Genomic DNA, 23,621 nt, shown 5'->3' with positions numbered 1-23,621 from the left:
CCCCCCCATCATCACTGTGTGTTTATGTGCTTTGTCAGCTGTGTTTGGTCAGTGCCGGGTGCCGCCGATCTCCCCCGAGCATAGGGACTTTAACCCGGGACTGCGTTTTATCAAACTGCCGGGCCACTTTATCGGTCCTTTGACGCCTGGTTAGTTTCCGTGAGGAGCTTGTAGAAGGGCAAAATCAACCCCCCACCTGCCCCCCCTGCTTTAGCGAGTTATTTTGTTGACAAACCAGTCGCGATGACTTTAAAATCCAATAAAAACGAACCGGCGGCCGTATTTGAACAGGTCAACAGCTTGCGGACAGCCCTCTCCGATCTCTACCTGCAACAGCTGCTGCAAAACAAACCCAAAGCCGAAAAGGTAGGACGATCGTGGACCGGGTTTTTATTCCACATACTCGATCCGTTACATCCGTAGTGTTAACCGTGTTTACATACGTGTCAGTCAGCGTACTTATGTCTCAGGCAGTATACAGATGTATCATTAAACATATGTATATATCGGCATTTGTATTTATCGATCGTTGGCTTTTTACTGGAATCTCAGAAGCGTTTTGCTGAGACGCCGATGCGTAAAAAGCTCTGCGGCGGACCGGATCAGAATGCGCTGGTTTATTCTGGTACTACCCAGTTGGGGATCATCGCTGTAATGCCACTGTGAACTTTTATGCAATAAGTCACTTGCGCTATTTTTAAAAGCCTGCTCTTCACTAATCGTGTATTTTGACCGCTGCAATTTGTCTCAACGTGAAATGTTGCTGGGGACAGCGGTAGTTTACATGTTGTCAGCCTGTATTGTAGCGTTTGTTGTTAATGGTTTTTAATAGCTAATAACAGAAACTGGTAAACACGTCAAGTTGCGAAACTAACGCTCCAAAGCACACTCGGTCCCGAAATCACTGATGCAATATGTAATGTGAATCTACAACAAATCATTATATAACTTGTAATGGTATCATTCCATATTCTGAATGTAATATTAACATGACCAAGGATTTGTAAAAAAAAAAAAAAAAAAAAACAATAATTCGAAAATCTGGTCTTATTATCTTGTGTAATTTAAATTTGTCGTTTGATTTGTCATGTAATGCATACATACACTGAAGCACAGTTAACAGTGATAGTCTTATTTGTTGAATATTAGGAGGTGATACTGTTTCGGCCTGATCTTTACCAACCGGGGACATTAAATCCCTTCAAAATTTCGGTATTTCCCTTTTTTTTATAAAAACCTAGCTGTTGAAGTGGGACCCAAGCTAGAAGATCAACAGCATGTGCTTTTTAACAAGGGTTTTTAAGAAAAATTGGGGCGTTTGGCGTTTTTCTAGCGAGCCTTGACCCGTCAGGGACTTTAACGTTGTAGACAGAACATACAATGGGGCCTTGTTCTGAAAGATTTACCTGACTTGAATGGCCATTGAGTAATCAAACAAGAGGCTGCGCTGATGGGATTCTCTTGTGTCAGAGGGAGGTGGTCTTCTAGAATGAGAGCCTTGACGGCACTGCCAACAAGCAAACGAGGCACTAACCTTTTTGTGTTCTGCTCAGAAGTGAAAAGACGGAAGAAAAGCATTAAGTGATCGGGTTCGTCCTGGATGGAGATGCAAAAAAGAAAGAGCCTTATGTGGGGTTGTGTGAAATTTGCCCCTAAACCTCCTCTCAAATTGAAACACCATTCAGAAAGGCCATTCAGAAGCTTCAGGTTGACGTCGAATCTGATTTCACTAAATCAGACAACAGACATGTGTCCTGTTAAGGATAAGAGCCGTAAATGAGTTTTTACACACCTCATTACACACCATTTAATTGTTCTTTCCAACTTGACGGTTCAGACGAGCTGAACGAGTTCAGCTATAATACATATTACAGTCACCCTTCGGTACGCTTACGAAGGTCGCGAGCTGTTCGTTTTAAAGCCAGCACTCGCAAACGTCAAATTTAATGCCACGTGTTTTTGAATACGCTGCTGTCTAGCTAGATTTATGGGACTTCCCTGGTAGTGTGTGGGGGCTAATCCTCTGGGATTTTTGCGTGTATGGGGCATGTGGATTCTAGGCTGTTCTTCACTTCTGGATTGCGAACCTATCAGAAATCACACCCTTGCAGGCACGCTCTGAGTCATGTACTGCAGTGGATTAATCCTTTCACATAAAATACAAGCAGCCTTCTTCAAATGTCTTTGGCCTCGTCTGTTTTTTTTCTTTGGGGGGGGGGGGGGGGGGGGGGGTTTGTCCGAACATGCAGCAGGTTAAAAAGGGGGGGCAAGTAATGGATTCGTATTATATTCCCCCAAAATTCCCCAAACTTTCTCCTTTGTCGGTTCTCCCTCTACAGGCCGATCTGAGCGAACACCTAAAATAACGATTAAGCACAGAGCCCATGTTCTAGGTTCTGCTAACGGCTTTCCTGTTGCTCACCGATCTCCAGAAGCACCGCTTCCTCAGGTTTTACCTAAACCTCCCCACGTGCCTTCTGGCCAAATTGACTGACGTGTGCCTTTCGTACAGCCCATCAACACGAAGTGTTTTCTGACGCTTCTCTTTATTTTTTGCTCATCGCCCCTTATTGTTCCGCAGACAGGCTAATTCTTGGGCGTTTTTTCCTGCTGCTGATTAACTGGCATGACCCTGCAGCTCCAGCACGGATCAATACACGCTCAGAGTGTTTTTTTACCCTCTGGATACGACCAAGACAATGCCTCGCCATTAGGGACTGGGGGGTTGGGCCGAAAAGGAGCAGCCGTAACCGGAGTTTAACAAGGCATGACTTTAGTGTGTTGTTCATATTTCTCTATCTTCTGTAATGTGTATTATCACTTTTTGATTAAAGCGTAATAAGTTTTTGTTGGAGAGATACTTATTTGAGTTATGCGGCATAATGCTTTAACATGATTTGTTAAAAATAAAATGGTTCTGAAGCAACTAATATGAGTCTAGTATACTAGTATGTCCAAATACGTACCCAGCTACAGGCACCAACCTGCTGTAGAAGAACCTGTCTTTCAAATTGCAGGCAGGAGACAAATGTTATTGTCAAGCAAATACAAGCTGGTTCCAATTAAATTGTAGCCTCGAGTGCATTTTTTCCTTTAACTTTGTAATCTGACCAAACTCTATATTCTATTATTGAAGCAACTTACTTATGTTTCTTGGTCTTTTTAAGTTGAATTTTTATGGAGGGGGGTTCATTGACACAGAATTATCCCAATTTGCGCCTTTTTCGGTTACTCATATGACAGCCTTGCTGTCTGGAAACCCAGAAACGGGAAGTGTAACTTTCATGAGGTGCGAGAATAATTTCGGAACAGCAACTGCGCTTCTTCATCATCAGGGATGCCATTTCTTGGCAGTTTGTTCCAGGACATGTATCTATCCGATCCTGAACCCGGAGTCGATTTGCTCTTCAGAAGAACAAAAAGTTAGACGAACAGTCTGCGAGAGAAATTCTTTTCCGGTTTTTTAAATTAAGTGCCTTCTGCTTTTAATTTCAGTCTGTAATACAGGGGACACCCCTTGTATCTCACACCATCTGCGGCCTTCCCTTGTTTTCATACATGAGCAGATGCTCCTTCGGATTTCTCAGATAATTACCGTAAAATCGCACGCATTTCGCTCACGCGGTTCACTTTAAAGGATCCCACATCTACCCCGGAGGATACTTTACATTACACATTTAGCATATTTTCATATACGGAGGTCCGTCTGTACACGTTTTGCAGTCCTTGACGAATGCGAGCTCATTTATAAAGCAAGGTTAACACGACCATTGCCGTCGCCTTTTGGTCGTGCAGCGACGCATGCGCACATTCCTAACTTGCCAAAAAGGAAAATAAATGCTTCGCTAGACTATACTTTAGCTGACACGTGCATTATTTTTCCAGTGACAAGATACTCATTATCCTGACAGCGCAAACAGACCTTTAGACTGACGTCTGACTTCCTACCGACATGTGACGTCCCCCCACCCCTCGGGTCGGCCCGGGTCAGGGTCAGGACCAGCAGTTCTGCGCGTCCTGTACCTATAATTGTGTCCTTGCCTGTCTGATAACGCCCTGCATCGCTCCTTCTCTGCCTTCTTACAGCGCACTTTCAGCTGTTTATCTGAATCTTATCTGATTTCTTTCCACGCATACCCAGAGTTATTCCAAGAGCAGTATTTTGAAATCTATTTTGCCCACGTAGAGTATTTATTTAAATTTTGGTTTGAAATTAGTTTGGGTACAATTTGTTTCTATAATTCTGGATTTATTGCTATCTTCTGGCAGATTTTTAAATATTCTTTTGCTTTTGCTTTTCCAGTGTCAGCTACCAGCAGCTGCTTCTCATGTTGCTGTATAATGTGGAACAGGACCAAGGTTATAAAGTGGTAATTTCCTTATTTCGTGCCCAAAACGTGGCTATTAGCCAAGGACCTTAACTGCTAAGGCAAGGATGTGGTTTTTGTTAAGAGATAAGTAAATTTCTGTTTTTTTCCAAGAAGTTGTACTGGAAGTAGGGGTCAGGGTTGGAGGATTTGGTGCTGAAGATCACAGTTATGACCTGTCTACCGCCCCCCCCCCCCCACACACACACACACACACGTGTTTTTTTTCTCAGTCGATTGAGAGACCATAGAAAATTCCCAGAAGCACGGCGGTGAAGATTAATTGAGTAATCGTTTAAGTGCTTAATCCTTTATTCCTCTTTCTCCACTCCAGTCACTAAGGGAGCAGCAGTCTGATTCTGGGGGCACTTTGCCTGACTTGCAAAATCAGCAAATCACGCCGACAAACTTGAAACTTCCCCGTTTTTGCTCTCTGGTCCGATGACGAGTGGAAAAGACAGATGAATGAGAGTGACAGCGGGTAGTCTGGTCCGTGCCATTATTTTTCAAAGAAATTGATTCGTCAGCATAGATAAACATTATTGCATGACTGTATTAAATATCTGTCATCTTTTATATGAAAACGGAAAAAGAAAGCGATGAGTGCATGCTGAAGAGATGGTTCTCCGCAAAGGCTTGATATCCCACAGTAATTTTTCACACAGTGTGGGTTCATACATTGATGAAAATCTCTGTACCGTGAAGGAAGATCATGAAGTTGCAGGGTGAAAACCAAGCCCCATTCTCCTCTGACTCGCCAAGGCTGCCGAGCTGTCACTGGCCTGTCCACATGGGCCTGGTCTTTGAGATTTTGCGGAATCTTTCTGTGTGGGAAGGCCAATACGCACAAGTCGCCTCGTCTGTGCAAAGCGACAGTTTTATATCTGGGTGCATTGCGGAATGTCAGAGGTAAGCAGGGGGAGACTCTGCCTTTAGTGTGTTTTTCTCCTGTCCTGTTATTTACTCGACGGCAAGACTAACCAGCCGGAGCATAAACCTGACAGGAACAGAAAACAGACCGATACACACGTGACCCGTCATCACGTAAAGATGTAAAGACCCGTATCAAGAAGGCATGTTTTTTTTATTTTGATCTGAGGGTCTATTTCTGTCTCTCTGTTAAGAAGGTTAATTGGGTCAGATAGTTTAACGCATCCCCGGACCGTACTTGACTGTCGGCGTGCTAAATAGCCAGTGCTAGAGATGAATCTGACCAGTGTGACATGGGTTTAGTGAGTCAAAATGGAAAGATTTACGTTAAAGAGTCCAGGAGACGGTTAATCCGATTTGTACTTGGGCTACCTGGCAAAGATGATTCACCTCTGAAAATTTCCCCTGGCATGAATATTAGATTGTGTATGTGCCTGCTTCCTCCCCTGATCTGGAGATGCTGACCCACAGATTAGTTCGGTATAAGTGCACTAAGATATACTTATAAATTTGTTCTTGTCCTGTTAAATCCCATATCATAGACAGAAGGCTAACTTTATCCCAAAAGAAATTATGTAACCAAGGTCATTCAGCGAATAACCTTTTGTTTCGTAACAAGATACGGGCACGAAATGTTTCAGTGGAGATGTAAATTGATATACATGATATACACACGTCTAATTTCCAAGATGGTTGGTTAAACATGTTATGGATATGTCAAAGATAACAAAAGACGTCAGCACTGCTCCCCTCCCTGAATGAAACATCTTTTAAAGTTCTAGTATGGAGCATATTTTTAACTCGATGGTAACATGTCTTGTGTTTGTCATGTGAATCGAGTGTCTGTATTCATTATTCTGGTATACAAGACCAAATGATCTCCTGGAATAAACCCCTAGGAGCATAACAGCATGGGTATATCGGGTGGAAAACGTGGCCTCATAATTCGGAGGTTGTCTGCTGAAGTCTAAAGGTGAACCAGGCTGTTGTACCCTTGGTCAGAATGATCAGAATTGCCTTGGTGAAATAACCTGGGCCGTTTTTAAGCCGGTTAAGTCCTGCCGGTTGTGAACTGCAGGGTGTGGCGATAAGCCTGACTCGCTGAAAAGCCCGGTTACAGCCGGTGCCCCATAAAGCCCTTTTATAAGCAGCAACCAGGCCAGCCACGTGACAGAGTGGAACGCGGGTCATTCTAGGGCACGATGGCAACAGACGGGAATCCCAGAATGCCGTTCACCCAGGAAGCAGACAACCAGCCTCTCATTTGGGGAACCTGGAATCCGTATCAGGCATTGTGACACCTCCAGAGATAAAAACAGAAATACGCACTCTATGTATTATGCCTTTTGTAGATACTTGCAGGTGATTTAAAATGCGTGCAAGTGTCCTTTAGCAAACAGCTGAGATAAGGGCTGTAAATTCCTCTTTCACATCGGCACGCCGCAGTCCGTGACGTCAAGGGCGCCGAATCGCCGTGAAAACCGCTCCCGCTCTTTTGGATTTGCTGACTATGCAAAAAGCTACTTCCATGCAAAAGGCTTTAGGACGTGCAGTAAAACAGCAGCAGCCCGGCCTTCCTCTGCCGACAGACGAGGACTGCGTGCGCCTCAGAGGGTATTTTCCGGAGTCTTCTGCGAGCTGCGGAATCGACGTCCGCGCTTCTCACCCTGAATTCACAGCTTCTGTTTCCCTTCAAACCACATTACTCATAACAAAGGAAATTACACTACAAAGCAGGCCTGTATACCAAGGTGTTAGTCATAATGAAGTAACAACCACTGTGCGTGAATCTGGGACCTTTATTTTTTTGTGTATAATTCTGTTATTCGTTCCAGTTCAGTTCAGTGTGTGGTGTTTTGCAGAAATGTGCAGGACCGACTGATACGTATCATCAGGGTAGCAGAAACAGCCTTTTGTCCGTCCATTATCACAGGCGTACGGATATTTTTCTTTTCACATACAGGTATTGATTTCCTGTGTAATGGACCTGCACCCTATCTTGTATAGCTGCTTTCCTTTTGTGTGGGTCACGATCTCATTTCTCCTCTCATATTCCCATATTAATCCATGTTTTATCTCCTGAGGGCAGCACGTGGCTCGGTGGGCTAAGCCTCTGCGCCCGTGGTTGGAAGGTCGCCGGTTCGAGCCCGACCTCGGCACACCTGCGGGTCCTTCAGCAAGGCCCTTAACCCGCTAGATGTGTAACGTTTACATTCTGCCCTGTTGTATGAATCAGTCTAAAAATATCGCTGCCCGTGAAATGCCTTCACACAGACCCGCTTGGCCCGAAACCGCACAGCTGGCCCAACGTTAAGGGATGCCGTTTACTGACATAATGGGGGTTTTTAAGCTTTACGGGGGCCCCTTTATTTTTGTATAAGCGATGACATGGGGCCTGGCGCTGTAGCCGCCTCCGGTCTCCATAGCAACGTCGCATGCCAGGCACAGGCCACTGGCCTAAGTTGTCACAGTCTAATGAGGTGTTAAAAATGTGGGATTAATGTTTAACCCACAGCATATGTTAAAACTCCTAATTAAACATGGCTGCGGGGAGACACAAATGTCAAAAAAATAAAAGCTTTTAAAGATCCGAGTCGTATTCACGTTAAAAAATGACTGTGTACATAACAGCTCATCCCTGAATGGAAATCTGGCTTATTAACGTACGTGTACCTGCTGCCTAGCTATCCTCTGGGAAGTTTTTAAGCGGAAATGTTAATAACCGTAGGCAAAAAATTTTTATAATTTTTACGGAAAAATGAACATTCTGAATGTGGAAGCAAATTTTATTTTTTTTATGTCCTTGAATTTCCTCGTTAAATTTATTGGCTCTGACAGGCTTTACATGAGCTTAATGGGTTATCCATCCATCCATTTTCCAAACCGCTTATCCTACTGGGTCGCGGGGGGTCCGGAGCCTATCCTGGAAGCAATGTGTCACGATCGCGGGCAGGCACAGCAGCGATCGTGCGGGTAGGCGGGTAAGGAACAGGCAAACAGGGCAGATACGGGGCAAAACTAGGGTTTTAATTGGGTCTGAGAACGGGGAACACCAAACGGGCAGCAGGAAGCATCAGACCACAACAAACTACAATGACGGACAGGGGGGACAAGCAAGACCAGGACTTAAATACACAGGACTGATCAAAGTAACTAGACACAGCTGGGTACAATCGGGGAAGCACACGTGGGTAAGCAGGGGCACACACGAGGAGCGGACGAGCCGGGCATGACACTATGGGCATTAGGCAGGGAACAACCCAGAGCACATTGACATCGAGGGCACATTCACACACCAGTCACTCACGTATGCACACCTATGGGCAGTTTCACATGTGACCCAGGCGGAGACTCGAACCCGGGTCACAGAGGTGTGAGGCAACAGTGCTAACCACTGCACCACCATGCCGCCCCCTTAATGGGTTATATCTTTTGAATTCTTTTTTTTTCTTAGCGGACGCTACTGTGTTCAGTGACTTAACGTGGCAGTGTGTCCTTCGCAGGCAGCGACGGCGCAGATGCACGACTCCAAGAGTGAAGAGGTGTACGCCAACGGCAGCCTGATGAATGGCAAAGAGGAGAGCACCATGCGCGAGGTGGCCTTCGAGAAAAATCCCTCAGAGCCCATGGTAAACGGCCAAGGGGGCCCCGTCAGGCACAAGCAATACACCTGATTCACACATAGGGGGAGACAAAACCTCAAAAACATCAATTCTTATACCAGCTGTTTTAATGCATTGTGAAGGTATAATGCGTTATAGATGACAACTTTAAGTGTTACCATAATAACAGATGATGCATTATTTCTATATATAATTTTAGCTGTGAAAACTCACAGATTAAAGTAATACCAACTGCAGGATAAATGTGAATGTTCCACATGGGATGTAAATTTGACCTTTTGTGTTCTTTATACTTAACGATCCATTGCTTTTGTCTTTCTCTACTTGAAGGGTGTAACGCTAAAGTTAAACGAAAAACAGAGATGCACAGTCGCAAGAATACTGCACGGGGGGATGGTGCACAGACAAGGTAGCGTGTTGGATGCCTTCACAGTGACGCCGGTCTTTCTTATCATCGCTCATTGTTGGTCCCGGTCTTTTATGTCACCGTGACATTCATAGCTCAACACTGATTGGTTCCCCATCGTGTCTTCACTCAGGGTCACTGCATGAAGGGGATGAGATAGCAGAGATCAACGGACAGAGTGTCGCCAACCAGTCAGTCGACCAACTTCAAAAGATCCTGGCAAGTCTGCACTTTTGGGTTGGGAGGGGCATCCTAAAATAACTAAATTTGCCTAAATTTCCACATATTCCATCAGATAAAATTGTCCAGCCTGTTTGAAAACGTGCCGAAGTGAATCTGTTTGAAATTCATCCATTGCAGAAAGACACAAATGGCGTGGTGACTCTGAAGATTATTCCCAAGCAGCAATCCCGCTTACTTACCTGTGAGGTAACGTCCTATAATCCTAAAAACCGGCGCATGATATTAATCGAATGATTAGATTTAGTTGCCCAATCAACACGACGTTAGGACAGTCCTTGTCTGGAATGGAATTCTAAATGCGAGCAGTACAAGAAAAATAATTTTCAAGCATGTGCTACATATTCCAAAAGAAGTCTGATCTGAAATCAGGCTTTTATTTATCTCTCTCTCTCAGTGTGTCATGCTCGTTTCGATCATAGTGAAATGTGCATGAGTAATGAGCAAAATTTGGCATGAAAATGTACGTGAAATGCGATGGGTTGGCACCCCACAGGATTTGTGAAAGGGTCTTGCATATGGCAAGTGGGTACAGAGAGTGGATGGATCAATGGATGGATATAGAAGTATCGGCATAATACTGTCTAACATTGCCTATACATTTTTCTGTAATCTGAACCCTGTTGCTCACATTTTAAGGTAACTAGTGTTCATCTTATTTAATATATGTGCTTAGTAAGCACTTGGAATAGCTCAAACATGCTTGAAAATTAAGCAGAGAGATGTATGATTTTTTTTTTAATTATTCCTATGTAGTCAGCAGCCTTGCTTTCTCTTGAACAAAAATCACTCCATTTAAACAAAAATTTGTTCTTTGTCAGGCCGGTCTTCCTCTAAGCCAAATGAATGAAGCAGGTGACTATTCGATCATTAGATTCCACTACTACCTTCCGTAGAGAATTCTTTTTAGATTTTTCTAGTGTGAATGGAAACACGAGGAGGCGTGTTTCATTCTGCCATCAGCTGGCCAAACTGCGTAACGACAACCCACATTGTAAACCGCTTTTAAACGCATTTTTGACCGAACTCGCATCTGTCAGTGTATATATATAAAAAAACCTCATCATGGATCTGATGTTAGTATTTAAAATTTAGTGAAACAAAAAAAAAAAAAAAAAAACGCGTTTTAGAAACAAAAATTGAGTTTTTCAAAACTATTAGCGCTACAAAAATAAGTGCCGTTGGCAGTGTGGTAAGTGATGGCAATGTTTACCAAACTCTTATTCATGTTCCGTCACTGGTCTCTTGATCTTGGAATAATTATCTTTTGAAACTTCTTTTCTTCCAGCCAAATCATTGCTCTGGCAGCAGTAATGTGATTAAAAGCCCGCTAATCAGGATCCAGGGAAATGATTTGTGCCATTGGCTCTCTGGTAAACTGTATTAAAGGCAAAAACCACATGGATTAACAATGGCTGGAAATAAAGGATCGAAAAATGTTCGTTTCCACTAACCAAGATCCTAAAATTTCTTTATGCCTGCAGATTTTTCTTTTCTCTTGTCCCCAACTTTCATTTAATTTGATGTTTTTTTTTTTTTTAAAGCAGAATCTTTAAAACAAATCTGCTTTTGTTCAGTGTGAAGTTCTTCAGTGTCACCCTTGGATTTATCTTCCATGTGAAAATACTGCAGAAGATAAACTTACCATTCCGGAATTCTCTGTAAGATCACTAGCTGGGCTCCTCACAGCAGTGATGCCTGCCATTTCCACAGATGTACATCAGGGCTCAGTTTGACTACGATCCAGCCAAGGATGACCTCATTCCTTGCAAAGAGGCGGGGCTGAAGTTCAAAACCGGTGACGTCATACAAATCATCAACAAGCAGGACCCAAACTGGTGGCAAGGGCGAGTGGAAAGCTCGGTGGCCGACTTTGCAGGACTCATCCCCTCCCCGGAGCTCCAGGAATGGTACGATCCAAACCAGAGGCGTTTGCTTACAATAAATGCTCAGGCACCAGTGAGGGATTCCCCCAGGATTACCCCACATTTTGTCCTTTCACTTTCTCTCTAAAAACCCATCCTACCCTTTTTTCCCTTTATTCCTCTCCATACCCCCCCCCCCCCCCCCCCCCCCAAGGCGTGTGGCCAGTAAAACCAAAGTGGCCACCGCAGGAAGCCAATCCTGTAGTCCTTTTGGCAAGAAGAAGAAGTGCAAAGACAAGTATCTCGCCAAGCACAGCTCTGGTGAGCAAGCATCTCCCTCTCTTCATGTCACTGCTGCAGTGTCATCTTTCCCCCGGAATCTTCTGTGACATATCTAGCTATATAAAAGGCTGTGTGGAAGGATTGGGGGCGGGGGGGGGGGTGAATGTATGTTGGCGACGAAGCCCCTTTTAATTAAGGGTTTCATCAGTCGCCACCTAGGTCCTCTGACAAGGCCGGTTCAGGTTTGTCGTCGAGTCTTTAAACGAAGTAGAGATTCGATAAAATTCCCCCAAAACGGCATCATTCGGAGACTTTTTGTACCTTTTGTCTACCTACTTCACCACGTGCGTGTGCACATCTCTCTGTCTCCCAGTTTTTGACCAGCTGGATGTCATTTCCTATGAAGAGGTGGTACAGCTGCCTGCCTTCAAGAGGAAGACCTTAGTATTGATCGGTAAGCTCAGGAATTCACAGCAGTGACTCCTGCACCTTCAGCGAATAAGGCGGCACCTGACACTGCGTGATCCAATCACGAGAGAGCGGTCATTCCTCTAGGGTGGTAGTACTGTTACTGTGTTTGTCCAATCAGAAGACAGTGAACTTTCCTGTTCATCTTTATAGGGGCAGCCGGTGTGGGAAGAAGCCACATTAAAAAGTCATTGCTGACCAAATATCCTGAGAAATTCATGTACCCAGCACCACGTGAGTAGAGTATGGCTGTGCCGTCATGACGCTACACGAGAAGACGAGCTGAGCCTTCTCGTGAGCCTTTTCTTGTCGTCCCTGTAAATGCAGATACCACCAGGCCTCAGAAGAAAGACGAGGAAAATGGCAAGGAGTACTTCTTCATCTCCAACGACGAGATGACCAAGTGCATCACAGGGAACCAGCTCCTGGAGTACGGCAGCTTCCAGGGCAACATGTTCGGCACCAAGTTGGAGACCATCCAGAAGATCCACGAGCAGGACAAGATCGCCCTGCTGGATGTGGAGCCGCAGGTAGCCGTTTGCAAACCAAGGACGCGTGCGTTGCGACTGTTTCAGTGTTACATGGATTAAGCGCGAGAGTGAGGAAAACAAGCCCGTGAAATGGTACGAAACTCTTTTGCAGACCTTGAAACTCCTCCGTACTGCAGAGTTTGCCCCTCTCATGGTGTTCATCGCCCCCACTGACAGCGCAAACCAGGTGAGCTGGAGCTCTAACGTATTTTTAATAAAGCCCCCCAGCATGACAGCACAGCTGACCATTCCCCCCCCCCCCCCCCCCCAATCCCTATCAGTCCGAGTCCCTGAAAACGATCCAGAAGGAGTCGGACGCCATCCTCAGCATGTACAGGCACTACTTCGACCTGATACTGGTGAACAACGACGTGGATGAGAGCGTGAAAGGGGTGGAGGAAGCCATAGAGCGGGCGACATCGACCCCGCAATGGGTGCCCGTGTCCTGGGTCTACTAACACCTCATCTGCAAGCGCCGACCCCCAGCCCTACTATCAGAATTGAGAACCTTGTATGAAATTATAGGCGTCGCAATACCTCCACTTACACTCCCCCCCCCCCATAATATCACACATCCATCTTGACCTTTATCTTCAGAGCAACCTCACTCCATCATTAATGTCTAAAAATTTTATACGTTAGCGTCCCTTTATGGTCGAGCAATAGATCCTGAAGTGTGCCGGTTCTTACAGCCAAAGTGCCGCATTACAGACACACAGTTTGCGGCGTATCACAAGGGTGTGGATCTCACGTAGCTGGTACCCTGAAGTTCTGGTGCTTTCACGATGTCCGCCGAGAACGGCCACTCGGCGTGTCTGAAAGGCGACGTGGACCGCAACTGTGAGTCAATAACACAGCAGAGTTCGGTTGTCCTACTTCACGTTGATTTTCCCCACTTTTGTCTTTGTGGACGGGAACATTACAGGGCTATCTGTGAGAATATTTACATGTACCCAGAATCTTACACTTCAGTTCAGCTTGTTGTGTTTATAGTAAATGCATCTCAACTCATGAAACATACGTAGAATATATACCTCAAGCGAAAAGGCACTTTGAATTTGTTTAAGACCTCCTGTCCCGAGTCGAAACACCCATGTAACTGTGGCGTTTACCACTTTCTAAGTCAAAGTTTAGCCCCTGTTAAACAATATGATTGGAATGGATACCTGGCCAGAGTTTGTCCGGTTCTTTAATGTATTAAAGGACAAAAATCCACCTTGGAATCGCTGCTTGTTTTGCATGATTGCTGCAGCAGTAATGAAACGCAGTAACTTGTTGAATGCTCTCGGCATACATTTCCCAGCATGCACAGCACATGTGGGCTACTCATGGGAAATGAAGGCATGAACTTCATGAAAAATGCTGGAACACGCTGCATGTGTCGCCTTCGTGACACGACTCAAAATGACTGCGAAAAGGCAGTTTCTTACACAATTGTATACTATCCTATTACACAGGAGGAGCAGGTGCAGAAGGAAATATCTAATCCCACCTCCCCCAGATTTCCCCTTTACAATTGCAATATTAAGCTCCCAAACATTTTAGACAAACAGTCCAATTCCTGATGTAACAATACAGAAAGCATGGTGACCTGGGTCAATGTGATTTGAGGATCACAAACTGGAGATTCAGACAAAATCATAAAAAAAAGCTTCCACAACAATGATAAAAAAATGGGGGGGGGGGGGGGGTGGATATGTGAAAAATAAACCTTTAACCTGAGCAAACATACAGTTTTGGTGTGATGACAAACCAGGACAGGAAATCTAAGTTGGCGGTTGCAGTACACGTGGGATTGTCACACGGCTGGACGCATCTCCAGCTTTTCGGAAACATGCACAATACTTAGCAAATGCTCCCCCCCCCCAAATCGAAAAATCGTTCCCTCAAGCAATTGGGGGTTAAGGGCCTTGATCAGGGGCTCAGTGGTGAAATCACTCTGCCAGCCATGGGATGTGAACCAGTGACCTTCCCACCATGAGACCGGACCCACACACCAGCCGTTATTAACCGAGTGGCATATCGCTGCAGCCAGGCGCCGACTGTTGAGTGGGAGGGGTTTGTAACTAATCAGATACCCCCTCCCAATAAACCCCCCTCATGACATTGCCCACCCCCCACTCTGCTCCCTGCTGCAGCGATACATACACAAGTTTGACTTAAACTGACAACCAAGGACAACAATACAATATATAATGGATTTGTGAACATGGCTTATAGACCAAATCAAACAGATTTAAGTAAATACAGATTTAATATGGTACAATAATGGTACAGTTCAGTTTGAATTTGACGACTGAGGAACCAAACAAGACCACAAAACATTTCATAACGAAAAAAAAAAAGTCAGTCACTCAATGAAGAGACAGCCACGTGTAAAAGTTCAGGATTTTACCTCAATTTCGCCTTCACACTGGATTAATAACAGCAAGCCATATTTACAGTACAAAAAAAAAAAAAAAAAAAAACAATCCTGCCCCCCACACTAGCCAGATTTAATAAACCGTCTTTTAAAAAGGTTAAAACTTTACACCGCCCTGAATCGAACAACACTGACATGCATTCTGGCCATCGGGAAGGGTTGGGAATTGCGGGGGAAGAGATTTCCTCCATGTGGGGCCGGTGAACTGTACGCAGAGCAGGATCCCCACAAGGGGTCGCTGTTGGTACGGACCGCCCACACGTAACACGGCACACGCACGCCGGGAGCCTCGCACACAGACGGGAGCCGTGACATCACTCAGACTCCGCTGCCTCATCCTTCTGTTTCTTCTTCTTCTTTTTCTTCTTTGCACTCTCCTCAGCCTATGAATCCCCCCCAAAAAAAAAAGTTAGCTGAAACAATACTGCCCCCTAGAGGTCACCTTGTGTCAACCAGGAAGCACCTGTAGGGGGCACCAGTGTCAGGAATGAGACGGAGTCACACACCCAAGTGCTGGCGCCCACGCTAATGTCGCAGCCTAACTCCCACCAGAGCCACGAGAGAAGGCACTGGTGGGATAACCGACTGCTGAAGTAAACACCCCAGGGAGCGTCCGATTGGATGAGGTTCTAAGCCCCGCCTACCTCAGGAGCCGGCTCCGGCTCCTCGTCTGCTGCCTCCGACAGCTTCAGCTTCTTCTCCTTCTTTTTCTTCTTCTTCTCCTTCTTGGCCTCACCGTCGGCCTTGGGCGGCGAGGCGCCCTCCGGACATCCGCCATCGCTGCCGCTAGCCTCGCGCTTCCGCTGAAAAACCAGCAAAAAGGGACCAGTTTCAGAATTTGTCACAGCGAAGCCTGCAGGCGCAGCACCGAGACGACGCGCCGCGACCACAAGTAGCTAGATACCATCGAGGCAGTCAACTGATAAATAGCGTTGGAAAAAAACGCTATTTAACTGCAGTAGAGAAGAACCGGTGAAACAGGAAGCTGGTGTGGAGGACGCCGGTGGGTGGCATGCTACAGCAAACAAGCCACGAAGCACCAGAGGGTCCACATCGATCTGGCAGGCTGACTCCCTCCAAAGCCACAAGCAGGCGGGTGAAGGGATAACTGCCTGCTGCAAATCTCCTCATGCCAGTATTTCAGCCCGTGACCCTTCTGAGCTCAGAAACCTCTCCCCTAGGTGTTCCGGACCAGGTCGCCGCCCATCCTCACCTTGGCCGCCGGTCCCACCGAGCCGATCGCGTCGACCGCCGCTGACTTCGACGTGCTGCAAGTGTGCAGAAAAGCCGGTCAGACGGCCCATCAAATTCGCTCGGGAGGAAAGCAGAGGCGCACACTGGCGGGGGCGGTACCTGTAGTCCACATATCCCTGCTTCCACTCCGAGGGCGTGCTGTCGTTCGGCTTCCCGTGTTTGTCCAGGAGGCCCTTCTGGATCATCATCTTCTTCTGGGTGGCCTGAGGGGGGCGGAGGGGGAAGAGATCACACACCAAGTCTGCAGTCGAGGATGGATGGCACAAGTGCCGGGGGGGGAGGGGGGACAAGGAGAATGTCAGCAAAGCCCACCTTGGGCCCCAAGCCCCACTTGCGGGGGTAGGTGTCTCTCTCCATGATGACTCTTTTGATCTTGGCCACCACGCCGTGGTCACATGTGGAGATCACCGCCGTCGTCATCAGGGCTATCGCTGCGGTTGGGGGGAGGAGTTAAAACAAGAGGTCAAAACACATGTCCACTCCTGCCAGTCGCCAAGCAACCCTGGGGGGGGGGTACAGCCATCAGACAAGGGTGATAGATAGGCAGTCATCTTTGCACAGAGTGCTAATGGTATCGCTATCGCGTCATCATGTGGCTGTCTGGCTCCGCCCCCCCCCCGACACGGCCTCGTCACTCACCGAGGCAAATGGCTTCCCCTTTGGTCGTAACCACGACGATCTCCTGGTTCACCTCGATGCCGTCTTCGTAGCGCAGGACTCCTGGCAGCATGATTTTGGCACCGTAGCAGATGGCGTTCACCTGTGACGCAGGCCGTGTTTATTGGCGTTCTCAAGCAACACAGACAATCCGAATATCCCGTAAGCGAGCCATATCGGCCGAAGATCGCTAGAAATCAGGATATCAGCATCAGCCCAATGTATCGATTTTGCCAGCCCAATGTATCGATTTTGCCAGCACCAGAGCTAAATGAGCCGGAGGTGAGTGCATTGAATCATCAGCCAGTAGATTCTGTTGACACATCCAGCACTTAGCATCTCGATGCAGTCACTGCCTACGCTAATTCACATGGTTGCTGCACACATTCACAAGACCCAAAAGTAGTCACCAGTTTCACTATAAATTTGTGGAGCTGGTTATCGGTAATATCAGACAAAAATATATCACCTGTATTGGCTAAGATGACCAGGCCAGTATGCAGTATCTACTTGACAGTAGAGTAAGGCCTCTAATGAAACTAGACCATGATTTAAAAAAAGTGAATGTTTTAACGTGTAGCTACCGTAAATCCTGCTTGCTAGTGCAGATATGAAACTCGTGTGACTAAATCGCCCTTGAGTTCCGACATGGATGAGCCACCATAGGAGGCACACTATAGGCCCCGCCCACCACCAATCAGAACTTGGGCACGGGAGGCAGCCGGGCCACTCACAGCGCTGTCCTTCATGACCAGCCGCTTGTGGGAGGTGAGCAGTTTCTCCAGCGGGAGGATGGCCCTCCTCAGGTACGTTTCGTCTTTGTTGTGATCGTACTGCCACTGGGCGTCCAGCACGTCATGCATGGTAACCAGGTTGTCCTGCGCGAGGGGGAATTATTTGTGTTACGTTAGATACACACGGTGGTCCCTGAGGCGGACAAACTCCTCAAAAGGTCAATGACAGCGTTAGACACTAAATCTGTCAGCCAGAGTTGACCGGACAGGCGGCCAAGACCATTCCGCATGACACTCAACGCCCGGCTGCTTTTGTATACCAAAGTTTAATTACCAGGACTGGGGAAGATGCCCAGAACTGAACTCAACACTTTGGCCACAGTATGCAGTATCCAGTTGGGGGGGGGGGGCACCACTCACCTTCTCCCCCAGCACCCCGGAGCGCACCCTCCTCAGCTCCTGCATCTGTCCCCCGACGCCAAGCAACAGCCCCAGGTGGACGCACAGCGTGCGGATGTAGGTGCCTGCCTCGCAGCTCACCCAGAATATGCCTAGGAGCGGAGGGGACAGACATATCAGATTACTGCTTACACCAACAGAAGGCACAGGGCAGAGGCTCAGGGCAGAGTGTGTACGCAGCTCTGGGACAGATGCTCGGAATCCAGGACGACACATTACAAGTATTAGACAAATCAAGTTTGATTAAAGGTAATATTTGGGGGCAGAGAGTCCATGAACAGAAGGTTGCTGGTTCAAATCCCAGAGCCACCGTTGGGCCCCAGAGCAAGACCCTTAAGATCCAGTTCCTCTAGAGGTGCTGGAAGCTGGCCGGCCCTGCACCGTGACCCAGAGCTTTCCGTCACCCGTACGTGTGCCTCAATGGAGTGCAACATAAGATAAACGAAAGGATGAAAGGAATTTTCCCATGGGGAGGAATAAAGCATTGCTATTCTATTCTACTCTCTGTGCATTTAATCCATCCATCCATCACCATCCATTTGTCTGGGGTTCGGGTCACGGGGGTAACTTCAGGAGAGATACCCAGACCACCCTCTCCCCAGCCGCCAGATAGATGTGGATCGGGTATGCATTTACCGCTTTTGACTGCGCTTCATGGACTTTGCGTAAAATCGAAGTTTGCAATAATGGCTGTTTCCCAGAAATAACCAAAATGAAAGATATTGAAGGCAAAGCATTTAGCTGGGTAACATTCTGGAGGAGCTACAACTTACGCAGGGGCCTGGGTACGAGAGGCTAACTTTGATTATTCGCTGGTTGAACAGGTGACGGCCCCTCACCTAATCTCCGCTCGGGGTCATACTCGATGAGCTTGCTTTCGTAGATGGTCCGTACCCTGAGCTGCCGCTTAACTGCGGCGATGAGGGGGGGCCGCTGGAACAGTGCCCCCGTCAGGGTTTCAAGCGCCTGCAAGAAAGAAAAGCAAGACTCCCGAAATAAGTGCACAATGGTTCTGATGCATCTACTAGCACCGGCCGCGTAGCACTGGCCGCTAGCGGCTGAGCTAAACGCTGCCAGCACTCGAGTATAAGGCCCCCTATGGCATGTGATCAGGAGTTGTCGCTCATCCCTGCCGCCACCAGGCCCTCCGGTTCCACCCTTCCCACCCCGTACCAGCCAGACCAGCAGAACGCTAGGGTGGCAGCGTGGGGGTAAAGGAAGCCGTCACCCTCAAGGTCACGGAGAAGGGGAGGGCCGGCAGGACTCCGAGAATGGATAAACATGCTCATCATCTCACACGCCAAATACATGAGGACGTCACTCTAGCGCGCAGTTTCTATGCCTGGCAGGATATTCTCACTGTACGGATACTAGCAGGGGCGACTTACCCGTGCGAGTTGGTGCTCGCTCTCTAGAGCATTGTGCAGCCGAACGATTCCCACATACTCTTTGCCTGAAAGGGACAGTCGAAGAGTAGTGAGGAGGGGCCGCTCTTACTGTGCGCGTTCAGGACGCGTGAGACTGGGTGAACATGCGTATGTATGGGTCGGGGGGGGGGGCCATACCTGCGCTCTGCTGGGACTTGACCAGCCGGGTGGCCCTGTCCACGCACACGATGAGGCATCCTGTCACCTTGGGGTCCAGGGTGCCGCTGTGGCCCGTCTTCTCCACTCGCAGGATGCGGCGTATCCAGGCAACCACCTCATGCGAAGACGGGTTGGCCGGTTTGTCCAGGTTGATGAAACCCGTCCTGCGGTTAGGTTCAAAGAGATGCTAAGGTGATTTCAGAGCGGCCTTGTGACCAGTGACCACGAGGTGGGGGGGGGGTGGGGGGGGAGTGACACCTCCTCCCGAAAAGCCATCAGCCTGGGGTGATAGATGGATGGTCATCTTTGCACAGAGTGCTACTGTAATCTACACCATCATCATGTGGCTTTACCCAAAATGGCCACTAAACCAAACGGACTCACAAGGACAAACGGAACTGCCCTATGACGGTAAGAGACGCCGACCTGACATAGTCCTGGATGTTCCTCTTCAAGGGGTTCGAGCCATTTGGCAAAGGCGTGTAGTGAGTTGTCCTTATATTGAGTTTATCGAAGTTCTGCAGGGACAGACAAACATAAGCGTTAACAGGCTCATGCACCGGCTCATAAAACCCGTAAGCACTCAAAGTCCATGCATACAGGCTGTACGCGATCAGTAGTTTACATTCGTCCTGGCTATTGCCAAGTCCCAGTTCCGCTCTGGTTTATCTAGGACTTTAACTAGTTCACCACCTACATACAGTGCCCCCTACAGGCCAGAGGTCTTTTAGAGGCATTCGGGAAACACAAATTCCGTTTACCTTGAGCAGCAAAGGCCACTGTGATGTATCGAGGCTTGCAACTCTGGACTCGGGTTTAATGAGAAAATCGCCAGTCTCCTGAATAACCTGCATTTTAAAAGTCAAAGCATTAGATTCCAAAGTATCACCAGTATTTGGAACGCGACCTCATAACTTCCACTTAAGTTTTCCAAACATCAGTTACACCCGGTACAAAAACGCTAACATGCCCATCAGTGTTAAAATGATTATGAAATTATTTAATGTCCAAAAACTCGATAACTGGTAGACGCAATAAACTCGGGGCTGGAATCGCTGCACACTCTATACTGATTAGTATTACGCCATGCTAACGATCATCCTCACAGCAATAAGAGCTGTAAAACTATTACAGAATACACGCTAACAAATCAATGATTTCCAAACACTAATGGTATATCAAAATGTGTCTCACCCCGACTTCTTCATCAGATATTCTCTTTTCCTTCTTCTTCTTCTGCTTCTTGGCCGAAGAAACTTGTTAAAGAGGAGTAATATCATATTTAGTTTGCATTAAAGCTGTGCAACTCGTACATCTTCAAGATGGAAACAACGTTGCAGCGTTATTTCTACCGCGAACCGCGACGCTCCATTGTATCTACGAACAGAAGGGTGGAGGCACGCGGCCGACCTCCACGTGCACAGACGCAAGCACGCGGTAGGCGCCAATAGCACGTGGTGACTTTTCAAAAGCTTGTAGAAGCACGTAGAAAATTCATACCGCTATTAAAACACAAATAAATCAAGATTTAGGCCAAGAACACTTTCATTAAAAATATCAAATTCCACCACATGTACCCCCCCAAATTAACTGTGCAGAAACTAAGACTTGGCACTACTGAAGCCGGTTAAGTCACCTGTTAAATATATTCGTGTAATGTAGAACACTTGTTTGAACAAAGAACGTCATTCTCAACAGTGAAAGTATTCTGGCAGCGGTAAAAATATAAATACTGTCGCATATCTCACTACATGCAATGAGAATTACTGATTTGGTTCCGATACAAGTAAACTGAAATGCCAAAATCCATCTAAGACTTCCACGAACACAACTGCGAGTAGGGAGAAAATGTATCTAAAAAGCCTCATCATAAACATAGAAACATACTTTTGAAACAGTTTGGACGCCGGTCATTTCCAGACGCAGCACAGCCTCACTACGCATGCGGTAGATTAAATATTTCCAATTATTTTTTCGAAAATAAAGGTGCATATGCATTTAGTCTACTGATCAACTATACAATTTCTCCAATGAAAGAACTAAATTAAAGAGATTCACAAAAGATCATTAGAATTACACTTACTCTCTCCGTCCGCCATCTTCACTACACGACTGCCTCCTAGAGCACACGTGTTCCAATGCGCGCATGTGCAGTTTTTTTAAAGTAGCAATTCTGAAAATGTCGCGATACTTGTGTTTTGCGTCGCCGTGGGGCACTCGGTGGGCTACTGCTATAATTTAATCCTTTGTATTCGCATAATTTTAAGGTGACTTGGTACTTTTCATCTCCTTTCAGTTTTCGCAAAAGATTAATGCTAAATTGAATGTTCAAATCTGAAAAAGTGGACTAATTGTATAACATTCAGGTATCGACATTGAGAGTTTTAATTGAGGGCGAAGGGCAGGGGGGGAGGGGGGGTTGACATTCTCATTGGGAATGGCTGATACGTGCCTTGCAATATATTGTGTTTTTGTATTAAAAATAATAAAATTAAAATATGTACTGAGACCATTACTGAAAAGGCAGTGATACACGATTTTATTAAAATGATACTTATGATTGCATTTACTGAAAAAAATCCTTGTGTTACATCACGTATTCCCCCAGACAGCATTATTAAGTTATTTCTATTTCTGGTATAATATCACAATTCGTATAGTATATTGGGGTTAAAACAACCAACATCTCTCTAAAACGATTAATGACAAAAGTAATTATATATATATGCACGTGAATTGTTAGGAGTTTTGATATCTAATAAGTGAAAATGCCAATGTGTGATTGAAAAACGAATTATTCATAAAACGTTTTCTTGTGTGATACTTAAAGATACATCTGTCAAGAAAAAAAGTTAATTAACAGACCAATACTGCCTTGCTCATCAATATAACTAGTAAACCCCCCCCCCACACGTTTCTTTTTCGAGACATACGTTTAGGTTTTACTATGTCACAATTTTTATGAGTATAGGGAAAATCGTTGCTCGTGGTAAGCAGAGTGGCGCAGCGGAAGCGTGCTGGGCCCATAACCCAGAGGTCGATGGATCGAAACCATCCTCTGCTAGGCATGTGGCATTACATTTTTTTAATGAAGCCTCCCTCATACAATGAAGCTGGGGAATAAAACAAAATAGCGTTTCATTAATAGATGCATGAGTCTTTTTCAGACAGCAAAAATGACCAGTTATCTTAAGAACGTTTTAAAAGCACAAACAGTTCATTCATGGGGACAGTGGTGCAGTGGTCAGCACCAGGCCCTAGGTTTAACTCTCCAGCAGGATTCCATGTGTGCAGTTTGCGTGTTTGCCCCGTGTTGTTGTGGGGTTTCCTCTGGTCTCCCAGTCCAAAACCATGCTGAGGCTAATTGAAGTTACCAAGCTTCCCGTAGGTGTGAGTGGTGCGTCCAGGGTTGTTCTCTGTCTTGCGCCCATAGGGTCTAGGACAACCCTGAACAGGACAAGTGGTTTCAGAACTTGGATGGATGTTCATTAACGACACAAGGCTGTAATATGAACATTCATCAGCATGCTTTACTGATTACACATGTAATTGATGGAATGTAAATATTTAACATTGTGAACCTAAGAAAATGATTGCGCGACTTCATTTTGAATGTTAAGGCGAAGGAGAAAATACTGCTTAATGATTCGACACATTTTAGGAATAACACATTCAGGTTCTCCTATATAATACAATGCGCAGGCTTACTAGCTGGCTGCACTTAACGAAATGTGCATTTCTTGGACACAGAAAATCCCCTTTATCTAATGATCACTGGAGTACATTTCTGCTTAGGGT

The 23,621-nt window shown here is 46.3% G+C and overlaps 2 protein-coding genes and 3 non-coding genes across 6 annotated transcripts; 1 reads left to right on the top strand and 4 right to left on the bottom strand.

Moving 5' to 3' along the window:
* Positions 1-13,925, top strand: mpp1 (MAGUK p55 scaffold protein 1). Of its 2 annotated transcripts, none has more exons than XM_048997798.1 (12): positions 1-366; positions 8,801-8,926; positions 9,251-9,329; positions 9,460-9,545; positions 9,687-9,755; positions 11,280-11,476; positions 11,646-11,752; positions 12,087-12,167; positions 12,335-12,415; positions 12,509-12,711; positions 12,824-12,898; positions 12,993-13,925. In XM_048997798.1, the coding sequence occupies exons 1-12, from the start codon at positions 244-246 to the stop codon at positions 13,167-13,169; spliced, it is 1,404 nt and encodes a 467-aa protein (XP_048853755.1). In that variant the 5' UTR covers positions 1-243; the 3' UTR covers positions 13,170-13,925. The 2 variants fall into 2 exon arrangements, with proteins under 2 accessions (XP_048853755.1, XP_048853756.1); XM_048997799.1 differs by having other exon boundaries at positions 9,460-9,549; positions 9,691-9,755.
* A 1,005-nt stretch (positions 13,926-14,930) lies between these two features.
* On the bottom strand, positions 14,931-21,962 carry dkc1 (dyskeratosis congenita 1, dyskerin). The gene is made up of 15 exons (XM_048998007.1): positions 21,907-21,962; positions 21,018-21,079; positions 20,585-20,671; positions 20,250-20,341; positions 19,803-19,987; positions 19,626-19,690; positions 19,077-19,203; positions 18,199-18,329; positions 17,779-17,922; positions 17,027-17,147; positions 16,700-16,818; positions 16,487-16,590; positions 16,347-16,401; positions 15,778-15,936; positions 14,931-15,516 (listed from the first exon to the last, which is right to left on the bottom strand). Exons 1-15 carry the CDS (start codon positions 21,920-21,922, stop codon positions 15,448-15,450), a joined length of 1,536 nt encoding a protein of 511 aa, XP_048853964.1. The 5' UTR covers positions 21,923-21,962; the 3' UTR covers positions 14,931-15,447.
* Positions 16,905-16,984, bottom strand: LOC125721916 (small nucleolar RNA SNORD83). The gene has a single exon (XR_007386000.1). It is a non-coding gene; the product is annotated as a small nucleolar RNA SNORD83 (small nucleolar RNA).
* LOC125721918 (small nucleolar RNA SNORA36 family) lies at positions 18,021-18,156 on the bottom strand. The gene has a single exon (XR_007386002.1). It is a non-coding gene; the product is annotated as a small nucleolar RNA SNORA36 family (small nucleolar RNA).
* LOC125721922 (small nucleolar RNA SNORD83) lies at positions 20,094-20,171 on the bottom strand. Its single transcript, XR_007386006.1, has one exon. It is a non-coding gene; the product is annotated as a small nucleolar RNA SNORD83 (small nucleolar RNA).
* Positions 21,963-23,621: the final 1,659 nt, after the last annotated feature.

Source organism: Brienomyrus brachyistius, unplaced genomic scaffold (genome assembly GCF_023856365.1).
Source record: "Brienomyrus brachyistius isolate T26 unplaced genomic scaffold, BBRACH_0.4 scaffold35, whole genome shotgun sequence".
Classification (NCBI taxonomy): Eukaryota; Metazoa; Chordata; class Actinopteri; order Osteoglossiformes; family Mormyridae; genus Brienomyrus; species Brienomyrus brachyistius.
The sequence above is the reverse complement of the archived record's forward strand: the minus strand, read 5'-3'. Positions and strand labels throughout refer to the sequence as shown.